Here is a 26,783-nt window from a genome sequence, read left to right as displayed (position 1 = left end):
CTAGGCATCGGTGGAACGGCACTAAAGTGGTTATCCTCCTACCTCACCGACCGGACCTACCAGGTTTCCTGGAAAGGTCTGTTATCATCCCCCCGAACCCTCCAAACTGGGGTCCCACAGGGATCTGTACTTGGTCCCCTCCTTTTCTCACTGTACACTAAATCCCTTGGCACTATCATCTCTGCTCACAATATATCCTATCACTGCTACGCCGATGACACACAACTGTTCCTATCCTTCCCCCCCTCTATCACTCAGGTGGAAGAGCGCATCACTGCATGCCTGGCTGACATCTCACAGTGGATGTCCTCCAACCATCTCAAGCTGAACCCAGACAAGACTGAGCTTCTCTTCTTCCCAGCTAAGTCCTGCCCTATGCGGGAGCTAACTATTTCCGTAGACAACGCCCTGGTAACGTCTGTCCCAACAGCCAGGAATCTTGGTGTTGTCCTGGACAGTCAGCTCTCGTTCAAAGCTCACATCACAGCTGTCACTCGATCCTGCAGGTTCACACTCTATAACATACGACAAATTAGACCGTTCCTCACCCAGGAATCAGCCCAGCTCCTAATCCAGACAACAGTCTTGTCAAAACTCGACTACTGTAACTCCCTCCTTACTGGCCTACCAGCATGTGCACTTAAGCCTCTCCAGCTGATCCAAAATGCAGCAGCTCGCTTGGTCTTCAACCAGCCAAAATTCTCACATGTCTCCCCCCTGCTCCGCTCCCTCCACTGGCTCCCGGTCGCTGCCCGCACAGAATACAAAAATCTGATGCTGGCATTCAAAGCAACCAAAGGTATGGCTCCCCCATATCTTACAAGTATGATTGAACCCTACAAACCCTCCCGCGCACTCAGATCAGCCAACGCAGGGAAGCTGGAAGTACCCTCACTAAAAACGCCGGGACAACGCTCCACACGTCCCAAACTCTTCTCCCTTCTGGCTCCAAAACTGTGGAATGCACTTCCCATTGCAGTCAGAACTGCAGCATCACTCCCAATCTTCCGCCGTAGCCTGAAAACCCACCTTTTCAGACTCCATCATGGCCCATAGCACTTACCCTACCCCCTTAGATAGCATTTATGTTGCCTTAGATAGCATTTGATACAGACTTATAGCATGTTATGTAGACAGCACTATAATTGTATTGTATTTAGTCATAGCACGCCATAGTACATATGTATAGCATAGTAGTAAATATGTATAGTTTATATGTATATATAGTATTATATGTATAGTGTATGTATAGTTTCATTATATGTATGTATAGTTTCATTATATAGATATTCCACTGTTACTTTCTTAGCTTACGCATGTTTCATGATAAATGCTTTTATGTGATGTATTCCCATGCTTTTGTTCTTGCTTAAATGTAAGTCGCTCTGGATTAAGAGCGTCTGCTAAATGCCTAAATTGTAAATTGTAAATTGGACTATTGGAGTAGTGGGACTGTTGGCTGTCGGACTATTGGAGTAGTGGGACTGTTGGCTGTCGGACTATTGGAGTAGTGGGACTGTTGGCTGTCGTGCTATTGGAGTAGTGGGACTGTTGGCTGTCGTGCTATTGGAGTAGTGGGACTGTTGGCTGTCGGACTATTGGAGTAGTGGGACTGTTGGCTGTCGGACTATTGGAGTAGTGGGACTGTTGGCTGTCGGACTATTGGAGTAGTGGGACTGTTGGTTGTCGGACTATTGGCTGTCAGACTATTGGCTGTCGGACTATTGGCTGTCGGACTATTGGATGTCGGACTATTGGCTGTCGGACTATTGGCTGTCGGACTATTGGCTGTCGCACTATTGGCTGTCACACTATTGGCTGTCGGACTATTGGCTGTCGGACTATACAGTCTGTACTGGTCTATTTCAGCTGTGACATTTATTTCAGACATGCTCTAATATGTGAAGAGTGATATTAACTCATTTATTTCAGAAATGCTCTAATATGTGAAGCGTCAACCTGTGATATTAACTCATTTTGGATGAAAAAAACAAAAAGAACAGTTCATGGCAGCCCCTCAGTCAAATCTGGTCAGAAATATCCCTGGGATTGGTATGTATTAAATACCATGACGCCCACTGTCTCTCTGACTAAGTTAAATACTATTTAACCGATTTAGACCGGACATCGAAATTAAAAAAAAATCTTCTAAATCCTGACAGTTTTCTGAAATACCTCATGTTTCTATATCAGTGGTCTTCAATATTTAATGTCAAGGACCCCAACAATTATATGTAATTGGCTGCCGACCCCCATCTGAAAATATGTTGTTCCAGGGAGCTTCCCACAGAAGCAAAGATATGAGTTAAAAGCGTTCGCTCTGAAAGAATGTATATATTTTTTTAGACACATTTTCACGATCTTTCAAAAATAGCAGAACTACGCAAGGTTGTAGCGCGGCACTCGGTGCCGTGCTACGACCTTGTAGAGCTGCTATTTTTCAATAGCTAAAGTATAACATAATGCACCAAAAGGGGTTCCCGCCCAGAATGGGTTAAATACTATTTAACATAGTCAAAGAGAGCGTTCCGTCCAGTGTCCTCGATGCCACATTATCCAACAACTTCTCCACAGTGAGTGACACTCAGTCACAGCGTGATCTGGTCCCACAATGTAGAACAAACATGGAGAAAGTTCTCATTCCGCTGCTCTGCCTGCACCAAAATGTGGAATCCATTATTAAATATCAGGAGACCACAAGGGGAGAGAAATGTAAATGTCCCATCTCTTCTGTACACATCTCACTGCGCAAAGAAGCATGGAATACTGATGTGTATATTACAGGAAACTCCCGTTAAACTTTCCAACAGACTCCGCTTAACTCCCGTAATGTAAAATATTTATATAGTGCCTTTATCCAAGGAGCTTTAGATAGATTGTGCATTACATTCACCCATTCACCCATTCACACGCACATTCATACACCGATTGCGGCGGAAGCCATGCAAGGTACCAACCAGCACATCGGGAGCAATTTGCGGTTCAGTGTCTTGCCCAGTGTCTTCAGTGAGGAGCCGGGATTCGAACCGCAGACCCATGGATCATTGCACGACCTGCTATGCCTCCTGAGCCACAGTCGCCCCCAATGTAATGTACCATCACACCTGTATATTACTGTATATTACTGTTTATGCTGCTAAACTTGAGGTTTACGGGTACACCCAGTGCCCATAATTGGCTGTTGACTCCTCTTTTCACGCAGTGGATCTGTCGATGACGTGTACATTTATTGGAATACTTTCTGTATTCTATATGTTTATCAATAAGGGGTGCATATGTCCTTACCTTGTCGTTGACCAGCAGCTCGATGGGGTTGTTGCCCCACTCGATGAGGACGATCTCGTTGGCCTGGCCCGGCACGCCGTAGGAGAAGGGCGTGCCGATGCCGGGCGAGGCGCCCGACTTCAGCCACATGCACACGGTGAAGGCGTACATCTCCGGAAGGCTCTTCCGGATGCGTCCGTACAGGTAGTTGGTCCTCAGAGACAGAGACACCTTGAAGTCCTCGGGGGACTTGAACGCATTGTTACCTGAAAAACATGACAAAGAAACACGACATTATTTAATTAAAGACAGAGACACTCTCAGAGTTACAGACCCACGAGGGTCCATTTGGTTACAAACTATCATTTAGCTGGGGGACCCCCTGGAACTCCTTCAAGGATCCCTGGGGGTCCCCACTATGGGAACCACTGGACTAAAATTAACCAAATCAATCATTTGCTGTCAACACAATGGAACGCAGGGTAATCCTCATACCTTGAAGGCTGTTAGAACAGTCTGGGACATGGAAGGTTTCCAGTGGTCACCTGCTACTTGCTATTTTATATTTTAAATCTTAAAAGGTTACAGTTTCGGCCATATATGAGGTTTCCACCCGACAGATGAAATGGTGTGTGATCACGCCATGCCTTTATGATGGTAATGAAGGTCCTTCAGTTATAGAGCTGGGCATATTATTGCGAACGGAATGAGCGATTATTATGGAAGCCAGCCACAGAGTAGTGCTGCTGCTATGTTGCTATATGTACAGTATAGCATAAGATTTATTTTGTAATTTTGTAATAAATATTTGAAGTTTTTGAGAAAACTCAGGTCAAGATTTACAAGGCCTTTTTAGAATCAGCCTCAGGTCTCAATATGTTCATAGTTTATAGTTATTTGTCATAAATATCTGCCCTGTGCAAATTCTAATTACGAAGCCAGAAATTATATATATTATATATATATATATATATATATATATATTTTTTTTTTGTAGTATCTCTTTTAAATCGTTTTTCGTGACGATATTAATAATCATCATCTTAAATGTGTAATAATGGTGGCAACCCTGCTCTGGTGGAACAGACAGAAAGACTGACAGGAATAATAAAATTACAATTACAGATAATTCTGGGGGTCCTTGACATGAAATATTGAGCACCACTGACTGTCAGGATTTAGAAGACTTATTTTAATTTAATTTCAACATCAGGCCTAAATGTTTTAACCCCAGCTGTGAGGATGACCGGCGCGGAACACGCACGCACGCACGCGTGTTCAGCGTCCAATCAGACGGCAATCTCGTTCCAAGGCCAAGCCTCGAGATATTCACATTGTTTTAGTGTGTTATAACCTCAGCTGCTGCGGCTAAGAGGCAGCTTGTTACCGTGGCTGTATCACCATGGCAACAGGAGTACGCATGTGTGTGTGCGCACGTGCGTGCGTGCGTATGTGCCTGTGCGTATGTGCGTAGTGCACTCGTTTACTATGCTTGTGGGGGCCAAATGTCCCAGCAAGTGTATATCGTAGAGTGCATAATTATTATGGCGAGGAGAATGTGGTTGGAAATGCTTGGTGTTTTAAGCATTATGTTATGCTTATAGCTATTGAAAATAGCAGATCTACAAGCTCATAGCGCGGCACCGAGTGCCACGCTATGAGCTTGTAGGTCGGCTATTTTTTTTAAATCGTGAATATGTGGCGCACATTTTTTAATATATTCTTTCAGAGCTAACGTTTTTAACTCAAATCTTTGCTTCTGAGGGGGTCCCTGGAACAACATATTTTCAGATGGGGGTCGGTGGCCAATTACATATAATTGCTGGGGGTCCATGACATGCAATATTGAGCACCACTGATACAGAAACATGAGGTATTTCAGAAAACTGTCAGGATTTAGAAGCCTTTTTTTAATTTCGAGGTAATTTTCGTCAGGTAAAAATGGGTTAAAAAAACAATTATTATAATTATTTGGGTTGGTTGTTTAGGAATTAGGAAATTATTCCAGATCTACAAGTAGAACATTGTCCTCCGAAAGTATAGCAGATCTACTTTAGTAGATCTTGTAGATCTGCTATTTTCAGTCGGGACGATCATAGACACTGCGGCACATGACCTACCGCAACTCACACCGAATAATAACGAGAAAAAAGCGCTTAGAAAAAGCACCATTCACACTTTTACAATAAAATCACACCCGTGTGAACTGAGTGGTGCAACCCCCCCCCCCCCCCCCCCTTGTAGCGCTGTACTCGGTGCCGCGCTACAAGCTTGTAGATCTGCTAAAGTATAACAAGAAAAGGGGCTCCTGTTCTGAATGAGTTAAAACTGCAATCCTGAATTGTGACGTCCTCACAACGATAGTAACCCAAACGCGCGCTGCGCGCGTGTTTGTTCTCTTTTCCGACTGCGCGGGTCTCCAGAGAGGTAGCCCCCCCCCTCCTCCCCCCGACTCCCCAACCCCCCCCTCTCCCCTCCAGATCTAACATGATTATTCTGTTTCTTGTAGATCAGCTGCCTTCCAATCCATGTATCCTCCCTCTCTCTCTCTCTCTCTCTCTCTCTCTCTCTCTCTCTCTCTCTCTCTCTCTCTCTCTCTCCACTCTGCCCTACTTCTTCCAATACCCATTAATTCAACTCTGTTTTATATCTCAATTTAACCTTTATTTAATCAGTTGATTAAAAAAATAAATCCATTTAGTAACAAAACAAAACAAAAACATTCCCCTGCAGGAATGAGACAAGTGGCACATTAAGCCGTTCAGGACGGGAACTCCTTTTGGTGTTTTAAGGATCATGTTATGCTTTAGCTGTTGAAAAATATCAGATCTACAAGCTCGTAGCACGGCACCGAGTTCCGCGCTATACAAGCTTGTAGATCTGCCTTCTTTTTTCTTTTTTTTTACGTGAAAATGTGGCGCAATTCTTTCACTTTTTTTAACTCAAATCTTTGCTTGTGTGGGGTCCCTCCCTGGAACAACATATTTTCAGACGGGGGTCCGCGGCCAAATACAAAAAAAGAATTGAGGTCCTTCACATGGAAAAGTTTGAGCACCACCGCTATAGAACCGTTAGGACTCAGGTCTAAGTGGGTTAAGGCCCATTCTGACCTGAGATCAGATTCATACGAGGTTTCCACTGGACACAAACTGGGTCTGATTAACCCATTCTGACATGAGCATAACATGATGCTAACACCAAAATGGGTTCCCGTTCAGAATGGGTTAAAGCATTGATTGCGAGCAAACATTAAACAAGTAGCAGAGATTAAATGTTTTAAAACACAGGGACAAAACAACACAAACAAACTAGAACAAATCAAAGGAAATGAATCAGGGGAATCGTCAAAAAGGAGCTCTGAAAAACTGAAGTCGACATAAAATAGATGAAGTGGAAAAACAGACGGGGCTGATTCGTCTGTCTCCCCAAAAACACACCTGACGCAACATTATGATTCAGTGGTGTAATCACTGCACACAGTGGGGCTCCCAACCTTTTTCATGTCAAGGACCCCCAAATTAGACCATTTTGACCTGAGATCAGATTAAAAAAAATGTCTTCTACATCCTGACAGTTTTCTGAAAAAGCTGTTTCTATTATATATCAGTCGTTCTTCGATTTTTCAAAAATAGCAGACAATAGCTAAAGCATAACATAATGCTCACACCAAAAGGGGTTCCCGACACAAATTAGCCCCGCAGACCCCCTTTGAAAAGGTATGCCATGCATACCTGTATAAAATTGTAACATTAATGTTAATTTAACTCTGATAGTGTATACAACTGGAATCCATTTGGTTCCGTGTGTGCACTCTCAAGAGTTACAGACCCATACAAGGGTCCATTTGGTTCCCAGGATTACACTAGATAATTGACACCGAGTGAAAATAATCGAGTTAAAAAAACACTATGGGATTTATATGTAAGCCTAGAGACGAGGCAGCCAATCATGAGAAAGTGTCCACTACTACAAGAGGCGGTATAGCAAATGTTGTCCAGGTGCTTGAACAGTTTGAGAACCACCATTCGGAGCCAGTGAATGGTGCATTTATATAGCGCCTTTATCCAATGCTCTTTACATAGGCACGCACGCACACACGCACGCACGCACTCACGCACGCGCGAGTGCTTGAACAGCATTCAAGCACTCAGTTTCTTCCCCCTCAATATCATAACTCCTCTATTAGATGGCTCCATGGTTGCACCTGGCGGTTATGACTGAGAGTCATGTTCTTGTTTAAAGTTAAAGTGGTTCAGTGTGTCTATAGATCTCATGAATATTGAAGCAATGAAAAGTATTAACAAATAGCTTGTTGACTAAATGATGAACTGGAACACATGAGGCTCCAGCGTTTTGAAAACAATATTCTTCTTCTTCTTATTTCATAACAACAAAACATTCAGCATAATATCTGAAGTCTACCCCCCCCCCCCCCCCCCCCGACCCCCCGCCCCCCCCCCAGACGCAGCGTGCTAATGCAGATCGTTTGCCTGGTCTTATCCCTTGAAGACCTGAGACCATATTCATATTCATATTCCATATTCTACGGGAACAAGCTATGTTTCTATACGAGAACACTGTTTGAAAAGAGGAGTTAACGGGCAATTATGGGCACTAGATTTGCCCGTAAACCTCAAATTTAGCAGGCATATACAGTAATATACGGTAATATACAGGTGTGATGATACAATTCGGGAGTTTACCAAAAGATTAGCGCCTCATTTCATTTTTCAAATATAGCAGATCTACAAGCTCGTAGAGCGGAGCTTCTAGATCTGCTATTTTTATTCCCAAAAGAAAGTATGAAATAATTAAGTGTTAAAGTGGTTAAAAGGTGACACAGATGCGTTCCAGGTCGTAATGGGTTATGCACAGCGCAGGATGAGACAACGTTGACAAGGACCAAACAGGTTTTCCTTCCGAGTGCTACAGATGTTCCTCATCCATTTTGGAGCTCCTGCTGGGACCAGGGTTTGTTTACCGGGGACCTGTCAAGACTCGCTTTGATTCAAAGCAGGGAGACACATCACACAATGCACAGAAATAATGCATGAGGAGAGGAGAGGAGAGGAGAGGCAGCGAGGCGACGGGAGATAAAATGATATTCATAAAGTGCTCCCGTGTGTTAATGTTAATGTTAATGTCGTCTGAACAGTGGCTGTTAACATCTGCTATAGTGGGTTAAGTTATACGTATCGAGAAACCGAGTGATGTGGCGGGGACGATACATCATCAAAATATACGAAACGGTAGGTACCTGGGAACCCGGGACGGTAACTTATTTAGACGGTAGGACGTGTGGAGCCGTCCTAGCTAATCCAACCCATTGATTGTGAGGACGTGTACACACGTTCTAGCGCATTTTCATTAATATCAAACGAGAGAAAAATATTCAGATTTATTTTTTCCTTTTTTGGGTGGTTGGCCTCTCCTTCTGCACCATACTCCTTGCTGTTCGCGCATGCGCGCTGCCGTTCAATTCCCTGTTTACGGCTCAGAAAGAAAGCCTTGTATCTCCTAATCCAGGGAGCTCTCCGTGGTTTTGACCAGATGGATATATCTTCACTTTGACTTCAACATGCCTCTCGTTTATAATATGAACACGAGGGAGTATCGAGCGGCTTTATCGTAATCATAGCGAGGTAAGCAAGCAACATTATTTCTCTCGGTTTTTGTACGGAACGAAATAAATCCCGGCACTGATTGTGTTTTAACGTGGGAGCTCCATTATAGGTCTCATTCTGTCCAGTTTACGGCACAAACATATCGAGATTAATTAATCCTACAAATGGCCATCAAAAGGTGTGACTGACTCCCTCCTTAACACCCTCCTTCAAAACCTCCATAACTTGCCCACAAGGTTATTTTAATTGCCTTCTATTGTTTACTTTTCTTTCTTTCTTTTTTTGATGATCAATTATTAGTGGTGAAGTGCACAGAGAGCCGTTGTTGTTGATCATATTTGGTTGATGTATGTATGAAAATAAACTGAAAGTGAAACTAAGTGATCCTCTCCAGCAGGGAGCTCAGGGTGGTGCAGTGATGCATTGTGGGTAGTAGTGTAGTGGTATAGTGATGCATTGTGGGTGTTGTAGTGGTGTAGTAGAGCATTGTGGGTAGTGTAGTCTTACTTCTCTACAGCCCAGTGATCCTCTCCAGCAGGGAGCTCAGGGTGGTGTAGTGATGCATTGTGGGTAGTGTAGTGGTGTAGTGATGCATTGTGGGTGTTGTAGTGGTGTAGTAGAGCATTGTGGGTATTACACAAGGCTCCAGCTCGGTGATCCTCTCCAGCAGGGAGCTCAGGTTAGTGTAGTGGTGTAGTGTTGTAGTGATGTAGTGAGGCATCATGGGTAGTGTAGTCTTACTTCTCTCCAGCTCGGTGATCCTCTCCAGCAGGGAGCTCAGCGTCTGCTCGGTGCGCTGGCGGTGCGCCGCCGTCTCGTTGAGCAGCTGGCTCTTCTCCGCCTCCAGCTCGGCCACCTTGCGGAGCAGCTGGCTCTCTAGCGCCCCCAGGCGCTGGCGCAGGAGCTCGCGCAGCTCCGCAGGCAGCGGGGACAGGCCGGACGACGCCCCTCCCCCTCCTCCTGCTGTTGTTGTTGTAGCTCCTCCTACTCCTACTCCGCCCGGCGACGAGGAAGAGGAAGAGGAGGAGGACGGGGAGGAAGAGGAGGAGTTGTTGGCAGCACCGGGCAGACGCAGCAGCTGTTGCTGCTGAGAGAGAAACACAACGGAATAGACGGTCAGTCAGGGTTGATTTGAGAGAGAAACACAACAGAAAAGACGGTCAGTCAGGGTTGATTTCGTCGACTAAAACAGTGGTTTTCAACAGTGTTGTTTTTGGCAGCCAAATTTGATTTTAGCTTTAGTCATAGTCTCTTGAATAGTTTTAATTTAGTTTCAGTCACATTTTAGTCACCTGGAATGTTTTAGTGTTAGTCTAGTTTTAGTCGACTAAATGTCATGCGATCTTAATCGACTACATGTACAGTTGATTTAGTCGACTAAAATGTATTTTGGCAGGCCTTGATACCATCGTAATGACATTTGCTGAAAATAGCAGATCGGTAATTGTAGATCGGCTATTTTCAAGTGTAAAATGACTTATACTGGATCTCTTGTTCACTAGTCCCCTTCCTAACATTTTAGTCTAGTTTTTATTTGTCAGTATATTTAGTCTCATTTTTAGTCATCATAGATTCGTTTTCATTTAGTTTCCATTTAGTTTTTGTCAGTCAAAAAAGGTAGTTTTAGTCGACGAAAACAACACTGCTGTCAGTCAGGGTTGATTTTGTCGACTAAAACAGTGGTTTTCAGCAGGGGTTCCAGGTGGTCCCCTGCAGCTGATGATGGAGAGTTGGTAACCACATGGACCCTTACTGACGATATTCACACCGCTGCCATCTTGCCAAGACGAAAACAACAACAAACAACTTTAGAATAATTTGTTATATTTCTATATCAATACAGCACAGAATCGTATCCAACGAACGTTGAACCAAATAATAATTATTCTAAGACGATATGCAGACCGCGGCCATCTTGCCAGCAAGGTGCTAAATAGGTGCTACTTCCCATTGGCAGCCCATTCCTCCAATCAGAACAGTCCTATCTGATTGATTTTTTTTTTTTACTTTAATATTTATCCCACGATTTTGTAACCCAGTTTTCTTTTCACCCAATTATCTAATGTAATCCTGGGCGCTACACTTCCTCTGCCAACCTGGTGGGGGGGGCAGCGGACTGACCTCATGCCTCCTTCTATGCATGAGGAGTCCAAGCTGCTTCTTTTCACCTGACAGAGGGGAATTTCCCCGGCCGGACGTAGCGCGTGGAAGGGACACGTTATTCCGACCAGTTCCTTTCCCCTCCATCAGGCGCCCCGGCTGGCCAGGGGGAGGTAGTTTTAGAGACCAGGATTACGGCATGTTTTTGTGAGGGTATCTACCCTAGGGGACACGGGGAGAACATGCAAACTCCACACAGAAAGGCTCTATCGCCAACCCCCGCCTCGGGTATGGGCACTGATGACGCGGAGGAGGGAACACGCCGCCAGTGCCCACAGCGAGGACCTTCTAGCTGTGAGGCGACAGCACTACCAACTGTGCCACCGTGCCCCTATCTGATTGTATTAAGCAACTCACCAACATTGCAGCTGTACGGAATGCTTGAATTATCCTCTTTCACTCTGTAAAGTGTTTGTTTCAGAAAAAAGCCACCATAGACATGTTAGGTGGTATGCAGGGCTGTTGAGTGAAATAAATTACCTGCAAAAAAAAACATTTAAACTCTTGAGAGCGTGACACGAAACCAAATGGACCTGTATGGGTCCATTTGGTTTAATTTTACGCTCTAGAGTTAAATAGGGTTCATTGTTGTAAGTCTGATGTCTATTTTGGTACCAACATTAATCACTCATGTATTTAACCTCTGAACTTTTGTCTCTGCCTTATTTTTGTCTGCTTATTCTGACCAATTCAGATCCCCACCACACCTGTTTGGAATGTATTTTAGGATAGATTTGCCAGGTGTGGATTGGCCTCATTTCACACCTGGCAAATCAGGCTCGACAACGAGGATTTAGATTAGATTTTGGTTAAAGTAAAAGAGGTTTATGGACTAGGATTACTAGAGGTCAGAGGTCAGGTTTATATGGAGGTTACTGTTTGATTTTTAACTCATTTATACGTAGTTATAGTTGCACACCGGTGGCTCACACGTAACATAGCACATCTACAAGCTCACAGCATGCTTTGCGGTGTGTGTGTGTGTGTGTGTGTGTGTGTGTGTGTGTGTGTGTGTGTGTGTGTGCGCAGTGTGCACGTCCGTTTGTTTGTGAGAGACAGAGAGGAGAGGAGAGAGAGAGAGAGAGAGAGAGAGAGAGAGAGAGAGAGGGAGAGAGAGAGAGAGAGAGGGGGAGAGAGAGAGAGAGAGAGAGGTGGAGGTAGAGTCACTGAATAGAGTCAGGGATATGAAGGAGTTCAGACATAGATTTAATGACACAGACGTCTGATCCCGTTAATCCTGTCGTCTCCAACAAAGCGTTCCGTCGCTCCTCACGAAGCCTCTGAGATTTAACAGCCTGACAACTTTAAAAAACACACTGTCGTCCCACGTTCGTTTGAGGTCACAACATCTACTCAGCACAACAGGGAGGAGAGGAGAGGAGTTAACAGCCAGACGTCACAGTGGGACTGTGACTGCTGACGTCAATCTGTTGCACTGCCAGCTATAGACTCACAGGCACTGTGGAGTTCATCCTACGTAGGTAATTATAATGAATTAAACATTCATGGAGCTTTTCTAAGTACTACTCAAAGTGCTTTACAGCGGTCTGTTCATTCATTCATTCATTCTGTACACACATTCACACACCTTTACATAGATGGTGCATTACATTCACCCATTCACACACACATTCACACACCGATGGTGGAGGAAACCATGCAAGGCACCAACCAGCACATCAGGAGCAATTAGGGGTTCAGAGTCTTGCTCAAGGACACTTCGACACCAACTCTGGGGGAGCCCACAGGGTTCGAACAGGCAACCTTGCGGTTCCCATCCGGTCACTCTACCCCTGAGCCACCACCGCCCATTCATTCACTCATTCATTCATTCATTCATTCATTCATTCATTCATTCATTCATTCATTCATTCATTCATTCATACTTTGGGAGTCAACGTAGGGTTCAGTGTCTTCTCGCCAAAGGACACTTCGACATGAGGACAGCAGGAGGCGGGACTTGTACGACCTGTTCTACCATGTATACGCTAATAGGTGTAATATAAGAGTCCACAGAAGTGAACCTTTCAAGCCTCTTTTCTCAACTCTGAACTCAACTCAACTCAACTCTGAAAAAACAATAATGTCAATTTGAATCTATGATTCTCTGCTTTCACATGACATGAAAAATGTGGAGGAAGATGATGATACATCCAGCCTATAGTGGAAATAAAGTAACTAAGTACATTTTTGAGGCATTTGTACTTTACTCCACTACATCTCAGATCCAAATATTGTACTTTTACTTCACTGCATTTATCCAAAAAACTATACTGTTACTAATTGCTCTGTAGATTTTGATCAAAATATACATTCACTACTTCAGCCACATTTTGGCCGCAGACTATAGACCAGATCACGCCGGTCAGTCTTGGAGGAAAACCTGCAGTGCTGACCTGAGGTTAGACGGCAGGACAGACAGACAGACAGACAGACAGACAGACAGACAGACAGACAGACAGCTGAGGTCATCCTCACAGCTGGGGTTAAAACATTTAGGCCTGACGTTGAAATTAAATTAAAATAAGTCTTCTAAATCCTGACAGTTTTCTGAAATACCTCTGTTTCTGTATCAGTGGTGCTCAATATTTCATGTCAAGGACCCCCAGAATTATTATGTAATTGGCCCTCTGACCCCCATCTGAAAATATCTTGTTCCAGGGACCCCCTCAGAAGCAAAGATTTGAGTTAAAAACGTTCGCTCTGAAAGAATACCTTCAAAGATTTGCGCCACATTTTCACGATTTTTCTATACCTTAGCTATTGAAAAATAGCAGCTCTACAAGCTCGTAGCGCGGCACCGAGTGCCGCGCTACGAGCTTGTAGGTCTGTTATTTTTCAATAGCTAAGGTATAACATAATGCTTAAAACACCAAAAGGGGTTCCCGCCCAGAATGGGTTAAAACAACAAAAATAAAACAAACAACACTCCGGGGCAGCGGCCGGGCCAAAAGCTTTTTATTATTCCTGTCAGTCTTTCTGTCTGTTCCACCAGAGCAGGGCTGCCACCATTATTACACATTTAAGATGATGATTATTAATATCGTCACGAAAAATATAATTGAATGATTTAAAAAAGATACTAAAAAAAAATATATGATTTCTGGCTTCGTAATTAGAATTTGCACAGGGCAGATATAATTATGACAAATAACTATAAACTATGAACATATTTAGACCTGAGGCTGATTCTAAAAAGGCCTTGACCTGAGTTTTCTAAGAAACTTCAAATATTTATTACAAAATTACAAAAGAAATGTTATGCTATACTGTACATATAGCAACATAGCAGAAACACTACTCTGTGGCTTATTTCATGTTACATATTTTAGTGAGCTGATTCAGTTTAACACATTTTGGGCGGGAACCCCTTTTGGAGTTTTACTTTAGCTATTGAAAAAATAGCAGATCTACAAGCTCATAGCGCGGCAATTTTGAAAAATTGTGAAAATGCGGCACAAATCTTAGTATATATTCTTTCAGTGTGAATGTTTTTAACTCAAATCTTTGCTTCTGAGGGGTTACTGGAACAACATATTTTCAGATGGGGGTCGGTGGCCAATTACATATAATTGTTGGGGTCCTTGGCATGGAATATTGAGCACCATTGATACAGCTCAGTGGCCAGCCCAGTGGCCTTGTGGTTAGAGTGTCTGCCCTGAGACTGGGAGGTCGGGGTCCGATCCCCGGCCGGGTCATACCAAAGACTCTAAAAATGGGACCCAGTGCCTCCCTGCTTGACACTCAGCCTCAAGGGTTGGATTGGGGGTAAGTCCCTGTGACATACTAGCGTCATGTCCAGGGGGTGTACTTGTACATCAAGCTGCCTCACGCTATAGAAACAGGAGATAGGCTCCTGCCCTATGGGCCTCATGGCTCGGCAAGGCTACTTACTGATACAGAAACATGAGGTATTTCAGAAAACTGTCAGAATTATTATAATTATTTTACGTCATGCCTAAATGGGTTAAAATGAGTAATACACTGTTATGGATGTCATCTTGAATGACATTAAAAACAGACTAGTTCTGTAATTAAAACCAGCTGTGTTTTGGAGGAGCGTGTAGCAATGGGGCGGGGCAGCGCTTCGTCATCACGCAGCACGTTTCCGCTCAAAAGTCATTACAATTTGATTTTTTTATATCAAAATACACACAAATTGAAAATGTCCCATTGTTTTGGCATCTAGCAATACTCAATAGGTATGCCCTGTAGCGAACACAAGCCAGAGGGGAGGGTGAAGGCTGATGTTACCAGAAGTTTGTATTTATTCTCAGCTTTAGACATAAAGTTTCAACATAAAGTCATGTTCCTTTCCTTTCCTTGTGAGAAACACCTTTTTTTTCTGGACAGACACCAGACGCCACCACACTGGCAGACTGGATTACCAGCCAATAAGGTGCCTGGACCACTGAGCCATGGCCCAGGCCGACCTCCAACTATCTGACCTTCAAATTCAACCTGAAGAGGTGGCTAAAAACAAATCAACTCTGTAATCACGAGTAATTATCAGCTCTCAGATCACTGGTGTAATTTCTGCATTCACTCTGCGGTTGTTTTCGTCCCCTGTGCAATGTTTTATTGTTCTTGCATTGCATTGCATTGCATTGGTACTGTATGTGTTTTTGTATGTATAGTTTTACTACCATGTTTAAGAGCCTGTGTTGAGGAAATAACATAATAGGGGTGTATATTCTATTGACCTAGTGTAATCATATTGTCCGTTGACAATATTCACCAGTAGATACCTGCTCATGGGAGATGCAAATTAGCCTATGGCTAACTCTGGCATGGATGTGAAAACTGACATGTTGATCGATGCACATTGTCCCTGTCAAATAAATGAATACAAATCTTCAACCGCTCATCCGTAGTCGGGTCGCGGTGGCGACAGCTCCACCAGAGAGCTCCAGACATCCCTTTCATACAAGCATAGCATAGAAGATGGGCCTTTAAAACACACACACAAACATAACTATGCCATCCATGTGAATTAATTCATGAATCATCAACATGTTTACTGACATAGCCTTTGATATCCCATTTACTGTCATTCATTGAAACTTCACTGCAAACAATTAATGTTTACATGACAGCAACAGATTGAAACACCTTCTCTCTGTAAACCCGGAACCCCTTTTGGTGTTTTAAGCATTATGTTGTACTTTAGCTGTTGGAAAAATAGCAGATCTACAAGCTCATAGCGCGGCACCGAGTGCCGCCCTATGAACTTGTAGGTCTGCTATTTTCTTTAAATCTTTGAATATATATATTATTTCAGAGCGAACGTTTTTAACGCAAATCTTTGCTTCTGAGTCCCTGATGGGGGTCGGCGGCCAATGTTTGAGAACGACAGGATTTACTAGAATGGTCTCAGGTCTAAATGGGTTAATGTAAACACATCCAAAGTGACCTCACACAGAGTCATGAAAACACAACACACACATTACCTTGTTCCTGTTCTATAGCTGGCTGCTAAATGAACCTTCAGAGAGTCTACAGTAGTTCAGAGAAACTTTGTGCCTCTGCCTTTCCTTCCATCTGAATCGGCACCTGGTATAAGTCACCCCGTATGTGTCACATTCACTTCCTTCCACGGCTTCAAAATAAAAGCATCACCATAAAGCACAGCCATCTAATAGAAGAGTTACGACATTGAGGGGGCAGAAACAGAGCGCTTGAGCGCTGTTTGTGCAGCCTGGATGGAGAGGGACAAGCTGGAGTTGGTAATACATTGTTTTCAAGGAGGGCGGCACAAATAAGAGCTATTTTAGGCATGTGTGCAACATGAAAACTGTTTTAAAGTATTGTACAGTAACAACTAAAGTCTATGTAATGTTTATGTTGTACTATTACGACAAAACAATCTAAAATAAAGGGATTTAAGATCATTAAAGCTGGGCTGTTGCCTGGGTTCAGTGCATTTCTGCCTACTTCCGGTCCAGGACTTGTCCCAGTTTGTTGTCCCCACGCTCAATATGTAATCTATGTAGGAGAGCCTCTATTGGACTGAAGCCCCATGAAGTGAACGCAGTTTGCATAACTCTGTCTTACTCTATTGCTCTGCCATAAAGAGAATGGAACCTGCTGAACAGAGAGCTTAGAGAGTCCTTCAAAATATAACACCCATAATATGAGAGGCAGTATTAACAGTTTCCGTGCTTTGAATGGATTACTCCAGGTTAATGTCGCTGCCATATCGGACATACGCGCCTTTTGTTTTATGTGTTTAATCCACCGCAATGTAAAAAATAAATAGAAAATCCTTCCTCGCCGCGGAGAAAGAGAGTAGATGCATCTGTTTGGATGATGAAACCGGAAATCGTCACATGCTGTGGGCTGCTAGGGCTTCTGGGAAATTGAGGCCAATGCAAACGAATGGGATTCAACGCCTCATGGAGGAGGCTCCTGTGCTGCGTCTTCCGGGTGTACCAAGATGGCGGGTGGTCCGGCCGTTCATAACAAACGGGGGAAGCTTTTTTCGCTCGATTTTCGCGGATTAAAAGCCCAAATAATTCAGCGTATGCTCTAAAGGTAATACAACAATCTCGGCAGTGAAGGGGGGTTGATTAAAAGTCTGGTAAATCGTTTTCCGCAGTCAAACTGTTAAATATAACACCCATAATATGAGAGGCAGTATTAAATACAACACCCATAATATGAGAGGCAGTATTAAAGGTATATTCAGTGATTTCACTCAAAAAACCTTAGGTTTCGTTTTTGGCTGTGGGACCCAGCCTTTCGTCCAATCAGGATAGAGAGTCAAAAACGAAACCTAAGGTTTTTTGACCCCCAGGGGTTAACTAGGGACAGGGAGGAACTCCTTATATGGTCAGCACACTCTATAGTAGGGAGGATTATCACAACAAAACAAAAAAATAAGTGATATTTGAATTAAGTGAAATCACTGAATATACCTTTAAATACAACACCCATAATATGAGAGGCAGTATTAAATACAACACCCATAATATGAGAGGCAGTATTAAATATAACACCCATAATATGAGAGGCAGTATAAAATACAACACCCATAATATGAGAGGCAGTATTAAATACAACACCCATAATATGAGAGGCAGTATTAAACCTTATCAAAGGATCCTCATGGGGTCCTTGACACGCCCATATTTTTGATTGATTGATTATTTTATTAGACAATATCAAATGCAAAAACAGTACATGGTACAGTCAAAAGCACATTTATCCAAAAGGATAGCACCGACAAAAGACCTTGCGGTCTTGTTTCCATTCGGGTCCCAATGCATTCATTCACAATACAATGATGACATTAATTGAAGATACCTCAAAAAACATGAAAACTAGTACCAAAAATATCGAAATAAATCAAAATACCAAATAAATCGCTCGGAGGGGGGGTATAGGGAGATTGGGCAGTCATCTTCTCTCCTTTTGACCCGCTGACATTGCTAGGTGATTTTTCAGCCCGGTTTTAAAGGAAGCCAGTGATTTGTTTGTTTTGAGGGAAGGGGGCAGGGCATTCCACACCTGAGTGGCAGTGCTGTGGAAAGTGAATTTACCCATATTTGTTCTATTATGTGGGTGGCACCAGATCATTATTTATACTCCCTCTAGTGTTGTGGCTGTGAGAGTTGCTCACCTTTGTGAGGTAATCGGTTAAGTAAATGGGGACTGAGGGCACAGAGGGCAGGGCTGAATTTACTATTTTGAAAGTCAGCCCCATTTTCAACTGCTTGACTCTGTCTTCTACCCGGAGCCATCCTATGCCATCAAAATGTGTTGCATAAAGGTGAGTCATGGGCTCTAGGCCTAGGAGGAGTCGAATTAGTTTGTTTTGGGAGGTTTGAAGCTTATTTTTTTGTGATCTTGAGATATTCGAGAACCAGGAGGTACAGGCGTAGTCTGAATAAGAGCTCCAGCTAATGTCCTGAGAGCCCTCTTGTTTACAAAGGAGGAGATTCTCCCCAAGAATCTTGTCCTTTGGTTTACTTTTTTGATCGCCCTTGTTGCCATGCCTTCACCTGTCAGCTTGTTGTCCAGGATACAGCCCAGATATGTAATCTCTTTTTTACTAGTAATTATAATATCGTCAATTCTGACACTGAAATAATTTACCCTACTAAGGGAGTGGTTAGACCCAAAGAGAATAGATTATGTTTTACCCAGATGTAATGAGAGTTTGTTATCCGTAAGCCAAATTCTGATTTTGCTGAGTTCCGAACTGAGCATCTCCTCAACCTTTTAGTTTTATCTTCTCCCGATATCAGGAGCGCTGAGTCATCTGCAAACAGGAACAATTTGCAATCACAGGCGGCGCTCATATCACTATTGTAAAGTAAAAATAGTAATGGCCCTAGTATGCTTCCTTGGGGAACCCCACAGTTCACTGGAAGGGGGAAAGACATAGCTCCGTTTATGTCTACCATCTGTTCTCTTTCCTCCAGGTAGGATTTCATCCAACTTACTGATGTACTATCAAAACCTATCGCCTCCAGTTTATCTAGTAGTATTAAATGGTTTGCGGTATCAAACGCTTTTTGAAGGTCCAACATGACCATGCCGCAGTATTTGCCCGAGTCTACCTCGCGTTTGATGTAGTCGTTCAAGAACAGTAGGCATGTGTCAGTGGAATGGGATGTTCTGAAACCAGATTGGAAATCGTACAGCAGGTTGTGTTTGTCTAGGTAATTGCTGATCTGTTCGTAAATTAGTCTTTCCATGATTTTTGATGTGGAACACAGGATGGAAACAGGTCGGTAATTTCCAGTGTCCAATTTGCTTCCTTTTTTGTGCAGAGGGATTACACGTGCCATCTTGAGTTCCTGTGGAACTTGGCATAGACTGATTGATAGATTTGTAATATGAGTTATTATTGGGGCTATAGAGACAGCTGCGTCTCTGAGGAATCTGGTGGGGATTTTATCAAAACCGGTGGCCTTATTTGGCTGAAGTGCTATTAGTTTTTTCAGTACATCTTCATTCTTTACTGGTTTAATTGAAAATGCGTTTTTTTGGGCCCATATTTTTTCATAGTGGGCTCTGATGTGTTCAGCACCATATTGACCAGAGTGTGGGGGGAGTTTACTTACCAACTGGGTGGCAATGTTGGTAAAGTAATTGTTCAAACTGTTTGCCACTGCTAGTTTGTCTACTATGAGGGAGCCATTTGACATGATGCTGTGTAGTTTGAAGTTTTTGTTTGGATTTTATTGCTACAGCCCAATTTGTTTAGGGCCTCCCAGAGTTTTTCAGGGTGTTTTTTGTTGGATTCTATGTTGTCATTTATGAAGTTTTTTTTTGCTTTTGAAATTAAGCTATTTACTACGTTTCGTTGTTTTTTGATTTTTTTATGTGATTGTTCATTTTAGTTTTTGTTGTATTCTGAATAGGTTTTATTTCTTATTTTGATGGCATTTAATATTTCCCCCCTCATCCATGGCTCAGTACGGGCTCTAACCCTTAGCTCTTTTGTGGGGGCAATTTTGAACCGGGTCCAGTTTTCTTCGACTGATGTGTTATTTAAAATGTTGGACCAGTCCGTTTTGTCAAGAGCTATTGTGAGGGCTTCATTGGAGTATTGTTTCATTGATCTGTTTTTTACTGTGGTATGGCCTTGGACTACAGATTTGTGGGTTTTACGGGTGCAGAAGATTATATTGTGGTCACTTATACTGCATTCTATGACCCCACTGTTTTTTATTTTGTCCGGGTCAGATGACAGAATCAGGTCTATCGTGGACTGATATTGGTATTGTAGTCCCCGATTAAAATTGTTTCTGAATTACCTATTTGTATTATGTCCTGTTCAATTAGTTCATAAAAGTGATGTAGGTCTGGTGGTCTATATATAGCTCCAATTACTAATGGTTTGGCTTTTGGGAAGATGATTTTTACCCAGACTGATTCAGTAGTATTGCCTAATTCAGCAAGCACATTGTAATTGATGTTTGATTTTATATAAATGCATACCCCACCCCCTGAGCGATCTCTATCCTTTCTAATAATATTGTACCCTTTAATTTCAATTTCGGAATCATGAACAGATTCGTCGAGTTTGGTCTCTGAGAAGGAGAGTATGTCAACTGTGCCCTTCCCAAACATGGTTCTAATCTCCGAAATCTTGGAGGGGCATTTAAAACTATTTATGTTCAGGTGTAAAATATGAAAACCTCTGGCGGAGAAGATTTTATCCATGTTGTTTGTAGAAACGGGTCCTTTGTCGCCCTCTGGTGTTTCTGAGGGGACGATGGGGGGTGACGACGGTGAAGAAGAAGGTCCGTGCCCAGTGGGAGACGGGCTAGGAAAACAAAACTGAGTGGAACTAATATGCTGGGGGTGGGGGGCAGGACCAGGGGGATGTCAATAACTGGCGGACGAGGTATCTGTCGGAGGCGCAACGTGATGTAGAATGTGATGATCTATGTTGGCCGCTAGTGCTTGGCAGCCCCATCTATTTGGATGGAGCCCGTCATGACTAAAAAAGGAGGAGCGCTGCCAAAACAAATTAAAATTATCAATGAAATTCAAATCGTGAATGTGACACAGGCGCCTAAGCCATGTGTTAAAGCTGTCGATACTGCTGAAGCGCTCGTAGCCACCGCGGCTGTGGCGAAAAGTAGGAATTGGCCCGGAGAGGAAGAAAGGCAGATCAGTAGCTTGTAGAAAGTCAATGAGGCGCAAGTAATCCAGTTTTACGAGTTTGGATGCACGTCGCGACATGTCATTTGTCCCAACGTGGACTAGGACCCGTGAGATGGACTGTGGAAGTGAGTTAAAGAGAGTGGGTAATTTTTCCAAAAGGACTGGAATGGTGGCGCCTGGGAAACCATGTGTAATTGAATATGGAATTCTGCGAGGGCGCGGGGGGCAGCGATGAGCCAACAGACGGCCCTGAGGACGGACGGGGGGTGATGTGGGAAGATAGTGGGGGGAACTCACTTTCATCTAGGGGGGAGAACTTGTTTTGGGTGATAAGCGGGGGAACCTGCGATAAGTGGGGGCTCCATGTTTTCCCCGAGTGGCAATTTCCATGGACCCGGAGTGGAGCTAATCAAGGTCGGTTTCGAGACCCTTGGTGGATCGGTGCAGGGGACGGTATCGTCAAGCAGGGACGGAGGACTGGGACGTCTGTACGTAGGTCCAGCCGTCGGGGCACGCGACTGTGTCATCGAGAACAGCAAACGGACCACTGCCACCTTGGCAGAGGGAGTCGAGGAGGATCTCGTTGTCCTGAATTTGGTGGAGCGTGGACACGCTCATCTTTAGTTCAGACACCTCCCGGGACAGTAGGAGGCATCCGTGGCAGCTGGGCGAGGTAGGTGATACAACCATGTCTTGAGCTGAGGATACAAAGATAGCTTTGGCCAGTAAAAGGTGATACAGACAAAATAGAGTAGGCTAGGAGATTGACATCAAGTGGGTAGACAGCAATGCAGGATGGCACGTACTGGCAAGGGCCACACAAGTGGTGGCCCGATGCGGAGAGTAGTCTCAAACTGTAAAAGCAGGTGTATGTTGGCAAAACAGCAGTGCAGAAGGGCACCTACCAGCGAGGGCCACACATGGTGGCCCGGTGCGGAGAGTAGTCGCAATGTGGAGAATAAGGCTGGTTAGATGGCCGGTCCTGTGAAGTTAGCCTCCTGGCTATAGCTGTCAGGTTTGGCTAGCAGTTTGGCGCCATACGAGTGAGATTTCAGAACGCTAAAACAAACGCTCCAGTGCATCTGATCATTAAAAGCACTAAACCGGATAAGAATAAACTGCTAAAACTACCCGTGGGTAGAAGCTGGTATAAAAATATGAATTAGAAATAGGTAAAATAAGCCGACATTAAAAGCCGCGACTGACAGGTAGCCCGTATGATGATGACCATGCTCTGAGGCCCTCATTTATCAATCGAGTGTAAAGTCTGCCACAGATTCGAGTGCAGGTTTCGTAGTACACCCACGTCGCCACGGCATTTATAAAGTGATCGCAAACAGCTGATCCTTCCTTAATTTCGTTCTCACGTTAATAAATGTCACGGCTGAATTTGATCTGGCACGCCCTAAGAACTCAAGCCTCGCCCTCGTTTTTGCGACCTGAACCACTGCTATACGATCTGGAAACCATGGTTACCGTGCCTTTCTGCCCGCCTCACCCCCCTCTCTCATACACACACACACACACAGACGCACACACGCTGCACGCACACGCAACTTGCAAGCCCAACTAACTGGTGTTGTTAAATAAATAAACAACGAACACCTGCATGAATTAAATAAAGTTGTAGGCCTACCCTGTCTGTTTCCCTCTCACCTCGCTTGCCTTGCTGTCATGTCCACGCACGCACGCACCGACATGACACATCGACATCGCATCGCCATGAATGGAATACGTTTGGGCTGGCCTATATTAATTTTACCCATCGTGCGCAGTGCACGGCGAAGGCGTGAGACTGCGCACTGCTGTGATATTAAAGTCCTGTGGGTGAGTGTCAGTGATGCCTGCATGAGAGATAGGCTATCATGTCGTCAAGGCAGTCATCAACGTTTATGTAGTGATTTGATCATTGATGAACGAATCATAAACATATGGATGAAGGCTTGCTTGCATGTGTGCTGGTATGTGTTGGCGACGCACGCCGCGGTCCCGTCCTCCCCCGACCCCCGAAAATGATCTTGCTTTTATCTGAACTGTCAAAACTGTCAAAACCTGTCTAAGCACTTATTTAAATGGTGAATGATTAAGCCCCTTACGCCTATAGCCTGCTAGTACTTACTACAAATAGGCAAGCTGTATGCTTGTCATTGTCACTTGGAAATAAAGGCGTGCAGTCCATTTATGCCTTTTTTTTAATAATATCATAATCACATATGCCGCATCACCGCATGTGTCACAAGTGCGCTCGCATAACAAGGCCAGTAAAGCACTGTTTGATTAAGCACAAACTAATACATTGTAAACATGTTATATTGTTTTTAATTGCACGATTACTTGTAAAGTTGGAAATCTCTCTTTTGTTTTTTACTGCATACACATACCGTTTTTAGCGTTTTATATTAACATTTTAGGAGTGAAAACATATGTTTAAATGCCTGTGACAGCCTCTCAGCTGGTCAAACAATGCTGCTCCGCTGTTCTAAGACAGAAAAACAGGTGAGGACAAAGCGTACGACAGCTGCCGAGCAAACGTGGGTTTTGAACGTTGTCACGTTCAATTTCAAGCTTTGCCGGAAATGTTAAATGCCGAAAATGCCGGTAATTTCGGCGTGCGCCCATATTTTGGCGTACGCACGGTTGATAAATGAGGGCCTAAAAGTGTTAAAAAGCATATTCTTCCCTCTAAAGCTCTTTCACGGTCATTCTACCAAAGTTCTTCTGATTCTGCTTTGAATAATGAGAGAGGTCCAAACCCCCCCCCCCCCCCCCCCCCCCATGGAGAATGAATAAAAATAAGTGTCTTCTTATCAGAAGCATTGATCTTCTTGCGGTGTGAAGCAACGGCCTTGGATCAATAGAACTGTGATTAGACAGAAGGACGCAGAGGCGAAAGGAAGATGAGTCATGGAAGGATTTATATCTGCAGCGATCCATCCATCCATGGCTGACTCTCTACTGATGTATGAATGCTTTCAATCTGCATTAATGAGAGAGAGAGAGAGAGAGAGAGAGAGAGAGAGAGAGAGGGAGAGAGAGTTTCTGTCCACTCACTGTGGTTGCCATGGCTGGACTGAGACAAAAACTTGGCCCGGACATTTTCGCGGAATTTGGCCCAGACTGGCCCACCACAACCAGCGTGCAGATACTATACTATACTGACTTTTCAGGGGTCGAGGCCCATAAAGATACTTGAAATACAAGCCCTTAACACCTCCACATTTAACAGCACAACACAAATGATACACAACCAACAGACAGCCAATTTAACATTTGGCCCGCAGACCGGCCCACCAGAGGGTCAACCCACCAGGCCTGGTACGTCCTGTGGCCAATCCAGGCCTGGTGGTTGCAGGTCTATCTACTGTATGGTGGTGTGGAGGAATTGGGTTGCGTTGACTGTTGAGCCACACCACTCTGGCACAGACGAGCTCATTACAACATGCGTTGGTTATTAATATACAGCAGTGGTGGAGGGATGGATGTCCTCACTCACGGTGTGGTTTTAATGTAAATTCATAAGTTAGACACCTCACTGGAGATGACCTCAATATGAGCTGAATATGCAACACATTATAGTCTTATTAATGAGGCTTACGGGAATAACAGTATGTCCATACATCTCTTTTTGCAACCCATCCTTTCACCCAGTGTCAATTATCTAATGTAATCCTGGGCACTACACTTCCTCTGACAACCTGGGGAGAGCAGCGGGCTGACCTCATGCTTCCTTCAATGCATGAGGAGTCCAAGCTGCTTCTTTTAACCTGACAGGGGGGGGGGGGGGGGGGGAGTTTCCCCGGCCGGACGTAGCGAGTGGAAGGAACACTTCCATCAGGCACGCCGGCTGGCCAGGGGGAGGCTCATCTCTGGCATGTGTTCAGGGGCTCAAAGTGGCCTATAATGATGCTATGAGCTTGTTGCTCCACATTCCTAGATGGCATAGCGCCAGTCAAATATGGGAGACTAACTGGAGAAAAACTGATTTTATTTTATTTTTTCATCCAAAATGAGTTAATATCACAGGCAGACTCTTCACTTACTAGAGCATGTCTGAAATAAGTGGCAGAGCTTAAATCAACATGTAGATATGAAATAAGTGCTTAAACGTGTAGCTAGGTGTAATGATAGTCCACAGAAGATATGTAAATATGAAATAAATGCTTAAACATGTAGCTAGGTGTAATGTTAGAGTCCACAGAAGTGAACCTTTCAAGCCTGTTTTCTCAACTCACTGTTTTCTAAGACATTACTAACCAAAATGTCAATTTGAAGCTACTGTATAATTCCCTGCTTTCATATGACATGAAAAAATAAAACAATGACGTAGCCTCAGTCACATTTGTGATCGCTGGTGTTCCTATACCTGTGATGCACTGTTAAGACAGTTGATCGTATGTGTCAGCTTGATGTGTCCGAGAACAGCATCACAGAGGCTCTAACCAGACCCATGACAAGAGAACAGCATCACAGAGGCTCTAACCAGACCCATGACATGGAGAACAGCATCACAGAGGCTCTAACCAGACCCATGACATGGAGAACAGCATCACAGAGGCTCTAACGAGACCCATGACAGGAGAACAGCATCATAGAGGCTCTAACCAGACCCATGACAGGAGAACAGCATCATAGAGGCTCTAACCAGACCCATGACATGGAGAACAGCATCATAGAGGCTCTAACCAGACCCATGACAGGAGAACAGCATCATAGAGGCTCTAACCAGACCCATGACAGGAGAACAGCATCATAGAGGCTCTAACCAGACCCATGACAGGAGAACAGCATCATAGAGGCTCTAACCAGACCCATGACAGGAGAACAGCATCATAGAGGCTCTAACCAGACCCATGACAGGAGAACAGCATCATAGAGGCTCTAACCAGACCCATGACAGGAGAACAGCATCATAGAAGCTCTAACCAGACCCATGACATGGAGAACAGCATCATAGAGGCTCTAACCAGACCCATGACAGGAGAACAGCATCATAGAGGCTCTAACCAGACCCATGACAGGAGAACAGCATCATAGAGGCTCTAACCAGACCCATGACATGGAGAACAGCATCATAGAGGCTCTAACCAGACCCATGACAGGAGAACAGCATCA

General features: G+C 44.0%; 1 protein-coding gene across 1 annotated transcript in view; it reads right to left on the bottom strand.

Annotated features, from left to right (window-relative positions):
- The window catches only part of LOC310868573 (neuronal pentraxin-2-like), a gene marked incomplete at both ends in the record, with an annotated part of 85,049 nt that overhangs the window by 49,762 nt on the left and 8,504 nt on the right, over positions 1-26,783 (bottom strand). Inside the window, 3 exons of the mRNA XM_083779028.1 lie at positions 3,286-3,530; positions 9,630-9,869; positions 9,951-9,972. Of these exons, the coding sequence (XP_083635154.1) occupies positions 3,286-3,530; positions 9,630-9,869; positions 9,951-9,972 (507 nt within the window). The remainder of the gene's footprint in view (positions 1-3,285; positions 3,531-9,629; positions 9,870-9,950; positions 9,973-26,783) is intronic.

Source organism: Protomyctophum parallelum (assembly GCF_964188405.1).
Source record: "Protomyctophum parallelum genome assembly, chromosome: 13".
Lineage (NCBI taxonomy): Eukaryota > Metazoa > Chordata > Actinopteri > Myctophiformes > Myctophidae > Protomyctophum > Protomyctophum parallelum.
Note: the sequence above shows the minus strand (reverse complement) of the source record. Positions and strands in the feature narration are given on the sequence as shown.